At 39.5% G+C, this 16711-nt stretch overlaps 1 protein-coding gene across 4 annotated transcripts in view; it reads left to right on the top strand.

Annotated features, from left to right (window-relative positions):
- LOC141363262 (protein NLRC3-like) overlaps positions 1-16711 on the top strand; it is a 235062-nt gene that overhangs the window by 163507 nt on the left and 54844 nt on the right. For 3 of the 4 annotated variants that reach the window (XM_073865878.1, XM_073865880.1, XM_073865877.1), the window contains one exon: positions 55-1103. The exons of the other annotated variant lie outside the window; for it this stretch is intronic. In XM_073865878.1, the coding sequence (XP_073721979.1) occupies positions 55-79 (25 nt within the window). In that variant the 3' untranslated portion in view covers positions 80-1103. Of the gene's footprint in view, positions 1-54; positions 1104-16711 lie in introns of those variants that run through there. 4 annotated transcript variants of the gene reach the window in all.

Raw genomic sequence — 16711 nt, 5'->3', positions numbered from 1 at the left:
TGACACTGATGATGATCTCATATCTGATTGTCTTTCTCTTTCATTTTTATTCAGGACGCATGATCAGATAAGGATGTAAAGATGTCTGTCTGATCTTCAAGAAGAAAATATGATATACCATGTGTAAAAAAAAAATTTTATTGCAACTTGATTAATGATTTACCACTTAGGGTGTGAATATTTGTCACTTTTGAGTTGTTTGCTTCCTGTATAATATTTTATGAACCCATTTGTTGTTTTTACTCCGGAAATGATGTTTTTCCAGGTGTCCTACAGTATAGTCTCTGTTGTTTCTTTCTTGTCTTCTGTAGATGTGTCATCTCTGTCCCTGTTTGATGTTTTAAATATTGCTTCCTTCCAGTCCCTGTCATCTTCAGCCAATATGGTGCCATGGTTTTACAATAGAGCAGATCAATAGATCAATGTTTAGGAACACTGCTAGGTGGCTACACTTGCCAATTTTGTGGGGCATGGCCTCCTAAGTCTGGCAAGCCCCACCTTCGTACTTCAAGAGGTCGGAATCTCATTTGGGCCCTTACAGCAGTAACTGATTTTTGCAAGTACATCTCTCCCAGTTATATTAAAGCAGTCTTGTTTTGTTTTTTCAAACAATGGACTCAAGACGTACTGAGGGCTATTTCATAAAACTCTATTACAAAATAAGCCAGTCTGGCTTATTGCCGGTGGATTTTGTTTCATAAAACAATTCAACCCCGGTTACTATGGAAACTTATGCTTGGAAACTAGCCTGGCCGGGGCAGGCTAACTGTCAGGCTAAGCCTCAGTTGTTGTTTAACTAGACTTTCACTAACACTGAAATGTAAATGCAATGATATTACAGCTGACTCTTTGACATTTTATTTGACTTTATTAACCAGTATTAATCTAACAACTAAAGAAAATCAACTTATATGTTAAATTAGATATATTCTGTTACAATAATAATACAATATAGAAACGTGTTGCATAATATGGTATGTTATAGGCCTATCAAATGTTGAATATAAATTATAATCTTAACTACCCCAATATAAGAAATATTGCCACAGCAGTAAAATTTATCTAAATTTAAGATATATCTAAATTCATATAATTGCAATGTATTGATGAAATATATATATATATATATATATATATATATATATATATATATATATATATATATTCAGATTGTCTGTCATACAGAAAAGAGATTAAATTGAAATATACAACATACACAAGTCAAGTACAGTCATTGAATTTTTTATGCTTGGTGTTCATAAAAATGCACATTACTTTAAAGACCTACAGTATTTGTATCTTTCTCTAGTTGTTACATTTTCTTGAAATGTAAAAAAATATTTATGGTGTCTGCATGTCTGAAGGAACCGAATATAATTATGTAATGGTATGCTCTTTTTTTGCCTACGGTCCCAGAGAAGATTGTTAGTATCCTGCAGACAATAATTGTTCACCACACAAGTAGGCTTCAGACTTACAGTATAATGTGCTTATACCTCAGGCCTCTCTTCAACTGATCCTCAACCTGAAACCATTCATGAAACTCTGTTTATCTATCAACACCTAACACTACACTGTTAAAAAATTATGAAATGACAGTATTACTGTCAGCTGTTTGCAAGTAACTTACTGTAGATTTAAATGTGTTATTTACTGGCAACAGTTTGTTCAAAGTTAAATGAACATTAAACATTAACAAGTCTTTTTATTTACAGAAAAAAACTATAAAATTACAGCCTCATGCAAAGCATTCTGGGAACCAAAATATGAAGGAAACAACAGAAAAAGGTTAATGAGGATTTCTGGTTCACAAAATGCTTTGCATGAGGCTGTTATTTTATAGTTTTATTCTGTAAAAAACAAAGACTTGTTAATGTTTAATGTTGATTTAACTTTGAACAAACTGTTGTCAGTAAATAATAAACGTTTAAATCTACATAAGTTACTGACAAACAGCTGCATAACTACAGCTAATTTTTTTAACAGTGTGATAATAAACCAGTGGTTTAATATCTCTCATACTCCCAGGGTTTAACATGATGACTTGTGGCTCTATAACGCACACATAACAAAAATGTTTTGAGTAACATGTCATGTAATAATGATTGGTCAAGAATATGTGTAACATAGATCATTTTACACAATCATTCCTTGTACTCCTGTTAATTCAGAAATGCAGATGCTGTCTACCCACCATTCTCTCAGTGGCCCTCATTTATCAAAAGTGCGTACACCAAATTTCCAGCGTACACCTTGCGTACAACCAAAACCACGGTGACTTTGAGATTTATCAATATGGACGTTGGCGTACGGCACGCTCAAATCCTACGCCTGCTCAGGAGGTGGTGTACGCACATTTTGAGTTAGTGCAGAAATGCGCAAACACTTCCTAACACCACAAAACGCACTGACAAACTAAAATATATGATATATTATGACCCACTGTAAAAAAACATAGTAATTATAAACTTCAGTGTTTATTTTTATGCAACAATGTTTAATTTGTGAGACTTTACCAAAGCATTTGATTTGTATGCATATGTATTCCTTCAGTTGAGAGCCTGCATGTGCGCTTTACCTGATGTTTCAGAGCGAGCATGTGAACGGAGCTTAGTGGGAGCGGAGCGTTGAGCGGTGCCCAGAACCGAACCCAGAACCCAGAACGCCCTTTGATAATTTGCTAGTTCGAGAATCTGTAAAAACGTCTAGCAATAAGTTATGGAATTCAAGCCTTATACATAAATGTAAGGTAAAAATCAAAGTTAAGATTGAGCAGGAAGAAACAATTGAAAGGGACTGCGGAGAGACTGTAAAGAGTTAGCAAATATTCTTCCTGGAATCTGAAGCGGCACATTGCAAGAAAGCACAAGGATGTGCTACGAAAACATGGTAATGCAATAAAAGGTAAGCTAGTTACGTACCATTCGATGATAAATAAATACAGATGAGATAAGGTAAAATGCTTGTGTTGAATGGAGCCGTAAATCCGATCATGATGACATGCGGACAAAATTATGGCCACAAATTATTTTTTATGCTACATTATGGACACTTCTTTTTCTTATTTAGTCTAAAGTATGGCCATAAATTTAGAATTTGTTCCCAATATTCAACAGTTTGTTCCTTGGAATTAATTATTATAATATTTCGTAATTACTATTACAATTATTATTACTTCAAATTATGAATTAGCTTAGCTAAAACATGTGGATGTCGTGGAAACAAATTGTTAATTTGAATTATATCCGGAGCTCCGTATCAAACTGGATCTAAGATACAGCTAACAAACAACTTTATGTAAATACAGAACAACACACTACAAAAGTTACTACATCATTTTAAAATATTATTTAAAAAAAAATTAACTGAACCATTAAGCAGACATAGAATTTAGATGTAGGCAACAGTAAATAATAATAATAAATAATTATTCTTCTAAATATCAATTAATAATAAAAATAATAATAAGAATATTACAAATTGTCATTCAATTATTAATGTGTCTTTGCACTCTTTAAACTCCCAAATAAAACAATTTTGTTTCTTTTCACTTCCCCGGATTTTCTTCTTTGCCGTCTTTCGTGTGTCAATGGCGTAAAATGAGGGCGTTGGGGAGGCGGAGACTTGAATTTATATGGGCTTGTTATTCTAATGACGATCGTTTTCGGCCGCGGCATTTATGAAGGGCAGATATTGCGTACACCTGAATATCAACGGTACGCACAGTTTCATAAATCAGGCGGTGAGAGGAGTGTAAGCATAATCTTACGCCAACATATACGCACGTTTCTACGCAAGAATGATAAATGAGGGCCACTGTCCGCACGGTCTCAAATTTTGGGCTTGCAGCCGGCCGGCCGCGGACCCTCTTGATGACGAAAATGACGTCATGCGGACGGCGCGCATACGCGGACGTCCAGTATACTTTCGGTTACGGGAGCGGTAATTACCATCAAAGCGCCTTTCTGAAAATTCAGCTCCCTCAGCACCGCTCGTTGAACCCAGAACGCCCTTTGATAATTTGTTAGTTCGAGAATCTGTAAAAACGTCTAGCAATAAGTTATGGAATTCAAGCCTTATACATAAATGTAAAGTAAAAATGAAAGTTAAGATTGAGCAGGAAGAAAAAATTGAAAGGGGCTGCGGAGAGACTGTAAAGAGTTAGCAAATATTCTTCCTGGAATCTGAAGCGGCACATTGCAAGAAAGCACAAGGATGTGCTACGAAAACATGGTAATGCAATAAAAGTTAAGCTAGTTACGTACCATTCGATGATAAATAAATACAGATGAGGTAAGGTAAAATGCTTGTGTTGAATGGAGCCGTAAATCCGATCATGATGACATGCGGACAAAATGATGGCCACAAATTATTTTTTATGCTACATTATGGACAATTATTTTTCTTATTTAGTCTAAAGTATGGCCATAAATTTAGAATTTGTTCCCAATATTCAACAGTTTGTTCCTTGGAGTTAATTATTATAATATTTCGTAATTACTATTACAATTATTATTACTTCAAATTATGAATTAGCTTAGTAAAACATGTGGATGTCGTGGAAACAAATTGTTAATTTGAATTATATCCGGAGCTCCGTATCAAACTGGATCTAAGATACAGCTAACAAACAACTGTATGTAAATACAGAACAACACACTACAAAAGTTACTACATCATTTTAAAATAATATTTAAAAAAAATTAACTGAACCATTAAGCAGACATAGAATTTAGATGTAGGCAACAGTAAATAATAATAATAATAAAAATATTTATTCTTCTTAATATCAATTAATAATAAAAATAATAATAAGAATATTACAAATTGTCATCCAATTATTAATGTGTCTTTAATCCCACTCTTTAAACTCCCAAATAAAACAATTTTGTTTCTTTTCACTTCCCCGGATTCTCTTCTTTGCCGTCTTTCGTGTGTCAATGGCATAAAATGAGGGCGTGGGGGAGGCGGAGACTTGAATTTATATGGGCTTGTTATTCTAATGACGATCGTTTTCAGCCGCGGCATTTATGAAGGGCAGATATTGCGTACACCTGAATATTAACGGTACGCACAGCTTCATAAATCAGGCGGTGAGAGGAGTGTAAGCATAATCTTACGCCAACATATACGCCCGTTTCTACGCAAGAATGATAAATGAGGGCCAGTGCGCGTACAGTCCGCGTACGACAGCGCATGCGCGTGAACATATTTAGACAGGGCACTCCACTATAAACAATTATACAAAGGAAAAAGACAGCATTTGCACACACACTATCGTTTTTCTTCTTTAACTTTTACTTCTTCCAAGAACAGAAAGCCCCGGAACATGTTTGTTTGATTCCTGTTCTTTGTTGTCTTATTGTTTGTTCTAAACTGTGTTTGCAATGGTGGATCAGTTACTTTTCTTCACCTATCCTAATGTTTTAATGTACTGTAAATGTCGCCAAATCAGTGCTGCCCTGACAGCCTGTTAGACTAATAATTTGAATAAGAAATCATTTGAATTGCGTATAGTGTCGAACGCGGCCATCCGCGTGTAGCCGCGGGGACTATACTCGGAAAGCTCAGCCGGACGCGGAAAAAAGTATACCCGGGCCAAGCTTGTTATACTCGCGCTTTGGTCCGCAACGCAAGCCTCCGCGGATCACGCGCGCGTCTCCCCAATCGGACGAGGCGTTTTTAGTTAACGCGCTCGCTGTTGCACTATTTTTTTTAACCACCAGGCGGCGACGCGAGCAATAAAGTCAAAAACAAACACAAAGAAGAGGATAGAAGAAGTCGTCCGCTGGAACAACCCTAGTGCTTTTAACATTAGAGTTTGATATATATAAATATGAGAACATGAATAAAACAACAATCTTTTAAATATGTCTTTATTAAACATTATCATTTCATTAACGTTTTTACTAAACAAACAGTACAGACATCTTAAGGTTTGTATTTTATTCCTCATCCAGTGGTTCATTCAATACAAATATAAGCCAAACATTTTGAATCATGTAAAATAATTCGTGTTTTAAACTGCAAAGTTTCCATACTTTACTTCCAGAGTGTCAGATAAATATATACATTGTTTTGCTTGGATTGATCAAAGAGATACGTCACAGGCTTGCCTGCTCGGACAGAATCGCCTCGAGTTCGGTCATTTTCGGATGCGGAGCCGCGCGGAAAGTTACAAAAAATGCCGTGCACAGCGCCACGCGAAATGGGGTCTCGCGCACCCAGCGTGCGCGACTGCCCACTCCGCGTTGACGTCATTTTTGCCGCGCGCACCAACGCGCTCTTGCAGACGCGGCGACCATAAACTAGTAAGCTCCGTTCACATGCTCGCTCTGAAACATCAGCTAAAGCGCAGAGGCTCTCAACTGAAGGAATACATATACAAATCAAATGCTTTGGTAAAGTCTCACAAATTAAACATTGAACATTGTTGCATAAAAATAAACACTGAAGTTTATAATTACTATGTTTTTTTTACAGTGGGTCATAATATATAATATATTTTAGTTTGTCAGTGCGTTTTGTGGTGTTAGGAAGTGTTTGCGCATTTCTGCACTAACTCAAAATGTGCGTACACCACCTCCTGAGCTGGCGTAGGATTTGAGCGTGCCGTACGCCAACGTCCATATTGATAAATCTCAAAGTCACCGTGGTTTTGGGTGTACGCAAGGTGTACGCTGGAAATTTGGTGTACGCACTTTTGATAAATGAGGGCCAATGTCTTTTAAAAGTTAAGATCTGTGTTATATTTAAAAAGTACAGTATATATAAAAAATACAGAAAAAGTAGAAGCAAAATGGAGCCACATGAGCATTGACGGGGATTGAATCCGGGTCGCTGAATGCGCTGTTGAGAGCACTGACCACTAGGCTGTCATTTCTGGCGTTGTTCTAGGCATTTTATGTGATCCTTTTAAAATATGACAATAGTTTTTAATGTAGTTGCTGCATGAAAGGATTTAATCCATAAGGACTTTCCAGCTATTTTATGGGTTTGTTTATTGTAGCAGTATTATAATTTTCAGTCAGTAGTAAATTCTTCATACATTTTTATCACAAATTACCGCTTTCTCTTTAACTTTGATCGATTTGATCTACGCTCGACCTCTAGGGCTGCTTAAGAATAGCGTGCACGCGCAATTATCTTGACTAGGGAAATCTGGATCAAATTAGTTGGATTGCGTAAACTTAATTTAACTTTTTTGAAACCGCTTTAGCCTTGCCCCATTTGTTAGGTTAGTTCAAGTCAAGTTTGTAACTTTAATGCTCGCTTTTCCAAGCAAGTTTAGTTTTATATTTTTATTTATCAAGTTTGATTTATCAGTGTAAGGGTTTTGTCTTGTGTTCTGTTTGTATTCTGTTGTTTGATCTTTTATTTTGAAGTCATGTCTCTGATCTTTTATTTTGAAATCATTCCATGTCACACTTCAGTATTCACTTTCTGTTTGTTTTGTATAAAGCCACTTCCTATCTGATCACTCCCCGTGAAGTATTGTATGTATGTAAGTCTGCTGTATTACCAAGCATTATCCTGTTTCCTGTTTTTGACCTGTTGCCTGTTACTTTGTATTTTGATTGTTTGCTGCCTGCCTTGACCTCTTGCCTGAATATGTGGATTACTCTTTTGGATTGCCCTTTATTGGATTTGTTTGCCTGCCCTTCTGGGATTTCACAATAAAACCTCCTTGCATATGGATTCATCTCTCTCTTGCTTTGTGCAAGCAGCCCACGTTACAGAATACTTCGTCCTACCATGAATCCAGAGTTTGCTTTGTTTAAACTGCACCAGGGCAACCGCCCAATTGAGAATTATGTTGAAGATTTCCTGGAATTAAGTGATAAGGTTGGATTTAATAATGTGGCGCTCAAGGACGTATTTTGTAATGGCCTGAATGAGGATTTAAGTCAGCGTATGCCACATAATGCCTCAACCTTGTCCTTAGAGCGATATATTGATTTTGCTTTGATAATGAGTGTGTCTCCCTTCACTGTGGGTGTTGTGGATGGAAAACCAGAGACTGTTCACAATACACCTAACCTAACCTTCTTCTACTTCTTCTAATTTTTTATTGGCGGTTGACACTACTAGGTGTATTACCGCCACCGCTGGACTGGAGTATGGAACAGGAATTGCAATTTAGCTACACACTAGATTCTTTTTAAAAGCCCCATATCGCTTAAAAAAGAAAACAAACAAAAAAACAAATCTTTTCTGTATTTCTCTGTTTTCTAATGTTTTTTTAATTCAAAGACTACTTCATTTGCCTCTACCTGAGTTTTAAATTTTTGCCTCTCTACTTCGGACAATGAAACAGTGCATGTTCCACTGTTTCCAGACTACGCCCTATGCACTGCTCACAATTACCATCTGCATGTTTGTTCATAAGAAACAGGGTATTATTTAATTTAGTGTGACCAAGCCTAAGCCTAGTCAACACCACTTTCTCATGTCTGGATCTGTTAGTGCTTATACTTACATTTTTTCTCACACTAGGTTGAAGTTAATAAAGATATCTCCAAGCAGTATCATTCTCCCAAATATACTGCCATTTCTCATAAGATCTTTCTTTAATTATACTTATAACCTCTGCTTTGCTTAGTTTGATCTCCACCTCCATATTGTCATTTTATGCAGCTTTCTTGGCATATTTGTCAGCCAACTCATTCCCCTCCACTCCCTTGTGCGCTGGAACCCACAAGAAAGAAAACTTAAAACCTGCCTTTTTCATTCCACTAGCCAATTGTAAAATTTCTAATAAAATATATTTTCTGGATGCTGAATAGGAATACTGTATACTTAAAAGAGCAGAGCTAGAATCAGATGCTATAACTGACTGACTGTTGCACCCACAGCTTTCTACCCATAGCAAGGCTAACCATATAGCTATTAGTTCTCCTGTATAAACTGCCAAACCGTCTGTTAGCCTTTTAGCTATAGCCAAATCCAAATCTGGTACTACGTGAGCCACCCCCACCCTACTATCAGTTCTTTTGGACGCATCTGTATATATAATCATACTCTGACTACTTTTCTGCAATATAACTGTTAACTCTCCATTTGTCTGTTTCCTCTTCCTGGTTTCCTCAAGCAGTTCTAAATCCACTTTAAGTTCTTCATATGTCCAAGGGGGGACTACAGATAGCACCACTGTATTACTAATATTCAGTGAACTTAATCTCATGTTCACTACCTTGTGGTTTATTGTCCATCCAAAGCTTCTCCCTCCCTCATGCAGACGCTCTTGGCAATTCCTAATGACTGGCTGGGCAATATGGTCCTTGCTATGTCCCTTATTATTAGCCCAGTATACTAGGGCAAGCTGGTCCCTTCTCAGGTACAAAGGCATCTCTCCCATCTCCACCTGTAAGGCTACTATTGGATAAGTTTTCACTGCCCCACTACAAATCCTTAGGGCTTGGTTATGCATAACATCCAATTTTTTTGTACTGTTTTAGATGCAGATCCATAAACTACACTTCCATATTCAAATACTGATCTCATTAGGCCAGTATAAATTGTTCTTAATGCTCTCTTCAACAAATGACAACCACTCTTCACTTAGTTCTGTAAACTTCTTCCAATCAGCTTTATCTAATATCCACCTCCCTCCTCTTATCTCACAGTCATTTTTCAAATACATCCCTACCTGAATCCTAATGGGGTAATGGTCACTCCCAATTATATTTTCATCTAGGACTTCCCATTCACATTTATCATTCCTAGATACTATGTTCAAGTCTATTGCTGATTCCATTCCTTTGGAAATATTTATTCTGGTAGCAGCTCCATCATTAAGACATTCTAAGCCTTCTTCACCCATGAACTCTTCTAAAATAATACCAATACCATCATCCCTATCTCCCCACATTGTTATGCGCATTAAAATCCCCACACCAAATTATTTTCCCAGACAGATCCTTCCAAATTTCTTCTAGTTGTTTCATTTCTAATTGCCTACATGGATTGTGAAAATTATTGATTAAAATTTTCCTTCATCTGACCATACCTCAACAATAATAAATTCCAAGTCAACTCCTTTCCTCACCTCTCTGAACTGGAGCCCATTCTGAATGAAGGTAATGACTCCTCCACCCCTACCAGTAATTCTATACCTTCTAACTGAACTATACCCCTTTATCACAAAGTCCAGACAAGGGACCAGCCAGGATTCCTGTACACATATTACATTTGGCCTTACTTCAAGCTCTTAGATATATTTCTTAAATTCTTGACCATTAGAAATCAAACTCGGAGCATTCCATTAAAGGATAGTTCTTCTGCCCTCGGTTAAGTGTGTGGCTACTCAGCCTATGCAGCGAGCTAAACATTAGTAAGAGAAGGTGGTTCCAATAATGACCAGACACAGTTTTTTCCTTCTTTTGTGTCTTTACTGTAGACCTCTCTTTTTCTTGGTTGTAAAACTGTGAACATTACAAACAAATTGTATTAAAAATACATTATTTAACAAAACAAGACACATTGCTATGAATTTAAATGCTGGAATAGATCAAAATTCAAGATATAAGAATCACAAGATTACATCTTTAAATTACTCAGTTTATATAATTTGTAACATACTAAACAGAAGCTCGCTACATTAGGTTGAATTAGGTCACACATAACTTTCTGCTTGTAAGAGTTAAAATAACCTCATAAGTAACAGAACATTTAGAAAAACAAAATTGATCAGTAATTACTTACAGATTATGGCATATCAAAGCTTCCCGAATATATAAGGGGTCTGAGATGAGAATAGCATGTCAAAGCCTCTGAACATTTTCTCACACTGCATGTAACAAACTTTTTAACAACACATCATCAGGAGCACACTCAATATATAATAGAAGAAACAACCCTTAAAGGAGATACTGACCCCTAGCGGTAAGAATGAAGAAGATTTTTTAATTCAGACCTTAATTCAGAACTATATCTTTGGTGAACATGGTATTCAGATTCAAATGTGTTTTGCAATTATGTATGTCTCAAGCGTGTAAGCTGAAGACTAGCAGTCATAAAGACTGCAGTGTATGCAGGGTTTAAAATATGAGTAACTGAGAGCAGAGCTAAAAATGCATAGGCTGACATTTGAAAGGAATAAAGTCACAACACCTGTCAAACATAAAAACATGCTAAAACAACTACATGGGAGGAGTTTCAACTTTTAGAGAACTGTATATTAGATTGAATTCTGAAAAAGACTCTTTAGTTGCTTGGCCACCAACTCGGCCTTATTGTTGTATCCAATAAAGTCATCTTTTGGCAATGGAACCCTCTGTTGAAAATTATTTTTCATAATCACTAAAAAAATCCACAACATTTGGCGACGAGGATGGGATTGGAAAAGAGCATGGAGGTGCTTATTTACTGGTGTACAAATGTGTTGCTCATCTGGGTTGGCTCATGGTGGAAAGACTTTCACAATGCTCTTCCAATGTAAGAACTAAGATTAATACAAGGTAAAAAGGGTTCCATTTCCAAGGATTTTGATGCATGGTGTGATACTTTTATGATGAAGGGATTAAACAGCCTGAGCTCGGGTGTAATCTGTGGTTTTGCTAAGTAAGCCTTGTTTTGGCATTAACCTGGAACAGATTGTAAAATTGCTAAGGGGCAATAAAGAAGTTAAATTGCTGAGGGGCAATGAAATATATAATCTGTGTTTATATAAAAAATATAAAAGGCCTTTGACGAAGGGCCTTTGACGAATAAAATAGACTGTAACAGATTATAAAAAAATGCTTATTGCAAGAGGGCTATTGATTAGATGTAATAAGCTGATTCACTGTAAATAAATAATTGTATTAAGAGAAAGTAACTTGGTTTTGGAAGCCAATTCATGTTTCACTTTGTTAGGTTAAGTAATTAAGCATATGTTGATTTGACATCAATACTGAATTTTATTTACAGTGTATGAAAAAATAAGATAAAATTAAATAATCTGTGTTTATTCTGTAAGAGGGCCTTGACGGATACAGGTAGACTGGAACAGACTATTAAAAATGCTTATGGAATAAGTGAATATACTGTAAAAGAATGATAGCATAAAGGAAAAGTAATTTGGTTTTGCAAGCCATTAAGGTTTTACTTTGTTAACCCACATTCCCTGAAGGAAGGGAACGGAGACGTCACGTCGTGACAGACGAATTGGGAACTCGCTTAGAGAGACCAATCTGCTTCGTACTCTACTAAAACGCCAATGAACTTGGCATTGAGATATTTGCATAATGCTGGGGCCGCCCCGCCAGGTGTGCATATAAGCCGCAGGTGCAAATGTGCAAATTACCTTTGTTTCGCTGAGAAAGCCGGAAAGTGTGACCGGCCGATAAACAGCAGGGAGCAGCCCTGTGGCGACGGGACGTGACGTCTCCGTTCCCTTCCTTCAGGGAACGTGGGTTACATACGTAACCAAGACGTTCCCTTTCAGTCGGTCACTACGACGTCACGTCGTGACCGATGAATTGGGAATCCCTACCAAAACGCCACTGAGGGCTGACCTCTTCCAGTGTCTGCGTAAAGCCCTCCGGTTCCACTTAAGGATAAGGAGAATTAGGTTTTAAGGCAGAAGGCCGGGCACTAGATGTTCCTTTATCCCCACAGTATTGCCAGCGACTGGGAAGCGCCCTATCTGAGCGGTATAGGGACGCTGCGGAAGCCACCGCCCCGTTAAGGGCTATTGGTGGGCGAAAGTCAACCGTAGTTGAGGTATAAATGACAGCCGTGGCTGTGTAAGCAAAGCAGTGCTCTGCTGAGGGAAACATGGGCTAGTAGGATTAACCCCACGGAAAAATACTCACAAAGGAACTCGGTGGGACGCAATGTGGATGCCCGAGCCAAACACAGGTTCGCGAGGATGCAGCTAGTGAGAGGCTGGCAGCGGATGCTCCGCAACATCAGGCTGCCAAGGCAGCGGAGGAAGGCAAAACAAATTATTACGCATTTTTGCCCCGATGGCCTTCCATACTGAGCTCAGTTTGGAGCACCAGTCGGAGGCTGCAAGCCGACCTGCGAGCCTGTTCTCTGTGCTTCCCCTAGCGAGGAAAGGACACGAGAGGAGAAAGGCTCGACACGAACACTAAAATCTAATGAACGTATTAGGTGTCGCCCAACCAGCAGCTTTGCAGATGTCTGTTAGCGAGGAACCACGAGCGAGTGCCCAAAATGAGGCAACACTTCTAGTAAAGTGAGCTCTCAAATTAAATTGACAAGGAGTGCCCTGCAGATTATAAGCAAGGGCGATAGTATCAACTATCCAATGAGACATCCTCTGCTTAGTGACAGCTTTCCCTCTCTGCTGACCACCGTAACAAACAAAGAGCTGATCTGAAGTCCTGAGGCTTTGTGTGCAATCCACGTAGATGCGTAACGCTCGTACGGGGCATAATAAATCCATGGTTGGGTCTGCCTCCTCCGGGGCAACGCTTGCAAGCTCACCACCTGATCTCTGAAGGGAGTGGTGGGAACTTTGGGCACGTAGCCTGGTCTGGTTCTCAGTGAGACAGCAGGACCAAACTGAAGGCACGAATCGTCAAAAGAGAATGCATATAAATCCCTTACTCTCTTCACGGAGGCCAATGCTAGCAGGGTCAGAGTTTTCATTGACAAAAACTTCAGACTCGCAGACTGCAAAGGCTCGAACGCGGGATCTGTAGGGCTTCAGCACCATGGACAGGTCTCAGGGAGGAATAGAGGGAGGACGCGAGGGGTTTAGCCTGCGAGCGCCTCTTAAAATCTAATAACCAAATCATGCTGGCCAACTGATCTGCCGTTAATAAGTGAGTGATGAGCAGAAATAGCAGCGATATCAACTTTAATGGTGGAGGGTGACAGCCTACCATCTAACCGGTGTTGAAGGTATAAAAGCACGATATTAATGGGGCATTCTCGGGGGTCCTCGCGTTGCGAAGAACACCAATCGACGAAAAGGTTCCATTTAAGCGCGTAAGCCCGTCTTGCGATAAATCACCTAAACCTTGTGTAACCCTACAGTGGTAGTTCTGCTTATGGCAGGCTAAAATAACCTAATGTAGGAGTTATCTTAAATCTGGATTCGATGAGGAGATTGGTTATGTGCTGATCATATGGCCAAAAGACTCACAAATTTCACTCCAAAAAAAGCACAGGACGATAGATTAAAGTTTAAATGTAGTTCTTGTTCTAATTATTTTTCTTATTTTCTTACTTAAAATTCAATAATTAGTTCAGTTCACACAAAATTAGTAACACTGATGTTACAAATTGGCCACAACTTTTGAGATCTCATAAAACAAAAACAAAGGGGAAATATTTTTAAAAAAATGAATTACCCTTGAGTGCACTCAAATAATTTAACTATCCAACTACCCCTTCAATACTTAGCGTCCATATCAAACCACCCAATGGAACCGTTGCAGCGCTGTTATTGAAGCAGTGGACCCGGAAAACGAACACCAGGGCGAACAGAGAAGAATCCAGCTTCAGTGGAAAGGACACAAAGGATCCAGGACGAGAAGAAGCCTAAAAAAAACAGTCTACACAAAAAAAATGTGCAGACATTAACTAATGTTCAACTAAATGTCTTTTTTCATCCATTCATCACTTAAAAGTCCATATTCTCGATAATACATCTTAAAATGAAAATCAATAAAATGGAATTGGACAAACAAAAGTACAATATTGGATAGTAACTCAAAATTGCCTCCCCAGACAGCAGACGACTCTGGGCCGGATCCGCTCCGGATCTGTGCCGAAGTCAACAGCTCTGGCGCTGATCCAGTGCGGATCCGGCCCAGAGTCGTCTGCTGTCTGGGTCCAAACAAAATGATTTCCTTCCAAAATGCATTTTTCATTGTACCAAGATTAGAAATATACAACAAAATGTACCTGTAAGGTAACATCCACTGCTATTGTAGATAGCCAGACTGGTTTTTTATCCACTGTAACATTGAAATGTAACTTTTTAGTCACTTCACCATTTTAGCTTCAGGCTAATCAACACAAAAAGATAGTTTTCACTCACCGATATAACTTTGTTTACAACAGGTGTTGTCTAATTTCCAATGTGGTTCAACCTCAAGGATATATTTCACTCTCTAAATCAATTTAAATCTTAATATTTACTTCTGCTCTGGCTCACGTTTTTTCAGGCTTTCCCCAAGGCAAAACAAATGCCAGAATCAGCAGAAGAACATTTCATTGTGCACTGCCATCTAGTGGCGGACTAGGTATTGCACTTTACTCAAGTTTTAGTGTTGGTTGGGCAAAATTGACAGGGTTACACCTGTGTGCGCTCAACGACCATACGTGGAGATCCCACAGGTCGGGGCGCGGGTGCCATAATGTGCCCCCTCCTTGAGAAAGAAGGTCCTTCCTCAGGGGAATCCGCCAGGGAGGGGCTGTCGCGAGGAGCATCAGTTCTGGAAACCAATTCCTGGTCGTCCAGTAAGGTGCGACCAGTAGAAGGCTCTCCTCGTCCTGCCTGACTTTGCACAGTGTCTGTGCGATTAAACTCACCGGTGGAAACGCGTATTTGCGCATCCCCCGCGGCCAGCTGTGTGTCAGCGCATCCACGCTGAGGCTGCCCTCGGTTAGTGAATAAAACAGGCGACAGTGGGTATCGTCCGATGACGCAAATAGATCTATCTGTGCACGACCGAACTTCTTCCAAATTAGCTGGACCGTCTGGGGGTGGAGTCGCCATTCGCCTGGGCATGCAGCTCGGGAAAGCGCGTCTGCCGCTGTATTGAGCGAACCCGGAATGTGAATGGCACGAAGGGACCTCAGATGCTTCTGACTCCAAAGGAGGAGATGACGAGCGAGATGCGACAGGTGACGAGAGCGCAAAAACCGCCTTAACGGTAAAAAACGCAACAGTCGCAATGTTGTCGGCGTCGGCTAATACATCCTTCCCTCGCATCTCCATAGCGGAGCGTACAAGTCCCAGATATACAGCGCACCGCTCGCGGCAGTTGGGGTGCTATGCACACCCCTGAGACTGCAAGCCTGTCATACGTGGCTGCTCATCCCGTGCTGGGAGCATCGTATGTGCTACAGAATGCCAGGAGACCCGACTCAGGGGCATATCTTGCTATCAAAAAATGCTGGGTCTGCCACAGGGTAAAATTGAAATGACACGCAGGTGTAATGGTTACACAGTGTATGCCGTTGCGCCACGCTCTCCTCGAGACTCGATCGTAAAACCAATGCTGAAGCGGTCTCATATGAAGCAGCTCGAGCAGTGTCACAGCCGCAGCTGAATCCATATGTCCAGGAGCTTCTGAAATTGTTTCAGAGGGACCGCGGACTTCCCTCGAATTAAACCGAGGCAAGTCAGAACTGACTGGTTGCGCGCTCTTGTAAAACACGCCAATAAATCGATCAAGTCTATTTCCATACTGAGAAAAGGATCCTCTGCACGGGGCAAAGTTGCTCTTTTCCCAGTTGACCTGATGACTTAAACGAGCGAGATGCTGGAGCATTAAATCTCTGTGTTCGCGCACGTCTGCCAAGAACGAGCTATTATAAGTTGACGTAAATATAAGCAGAATGCGAACAACGCTCTCTCTCTCTCTGAGATTTTAATGCCGTGACTAGCACTTTCATGGAGACACAGGGGGAGAGAGACAGCTCGAATGGTGTACTTAGTATTAATATACCCACCCGCAGAGTGAAAAACGGTCTAAAGCGAGGGGAGATGGACACATGAAGTACACGTCTACAGGTCTAAGGCTGC

Source organism: Misgurnus anguillicaudatus, unplaced genomic scaffold (assembly GCF_027580225.2).
Source record: "Misgurnus anguillicaudatus unplaced genomic scaffold, ASM2758022v2 HiC_scaffold_33, whole genome shotgun sequence".
NCBI lineage: Eukaryota > Metazoa > Chordata > Actinopteri > Cypriniformes > Cobitidae > Misgurnus > Misgurnus anguillicaudatus.
Note: the sequence above shows the minus strand (reverse complement) of the source record. Positions and strands in the feature narration are given on the sequence as shown.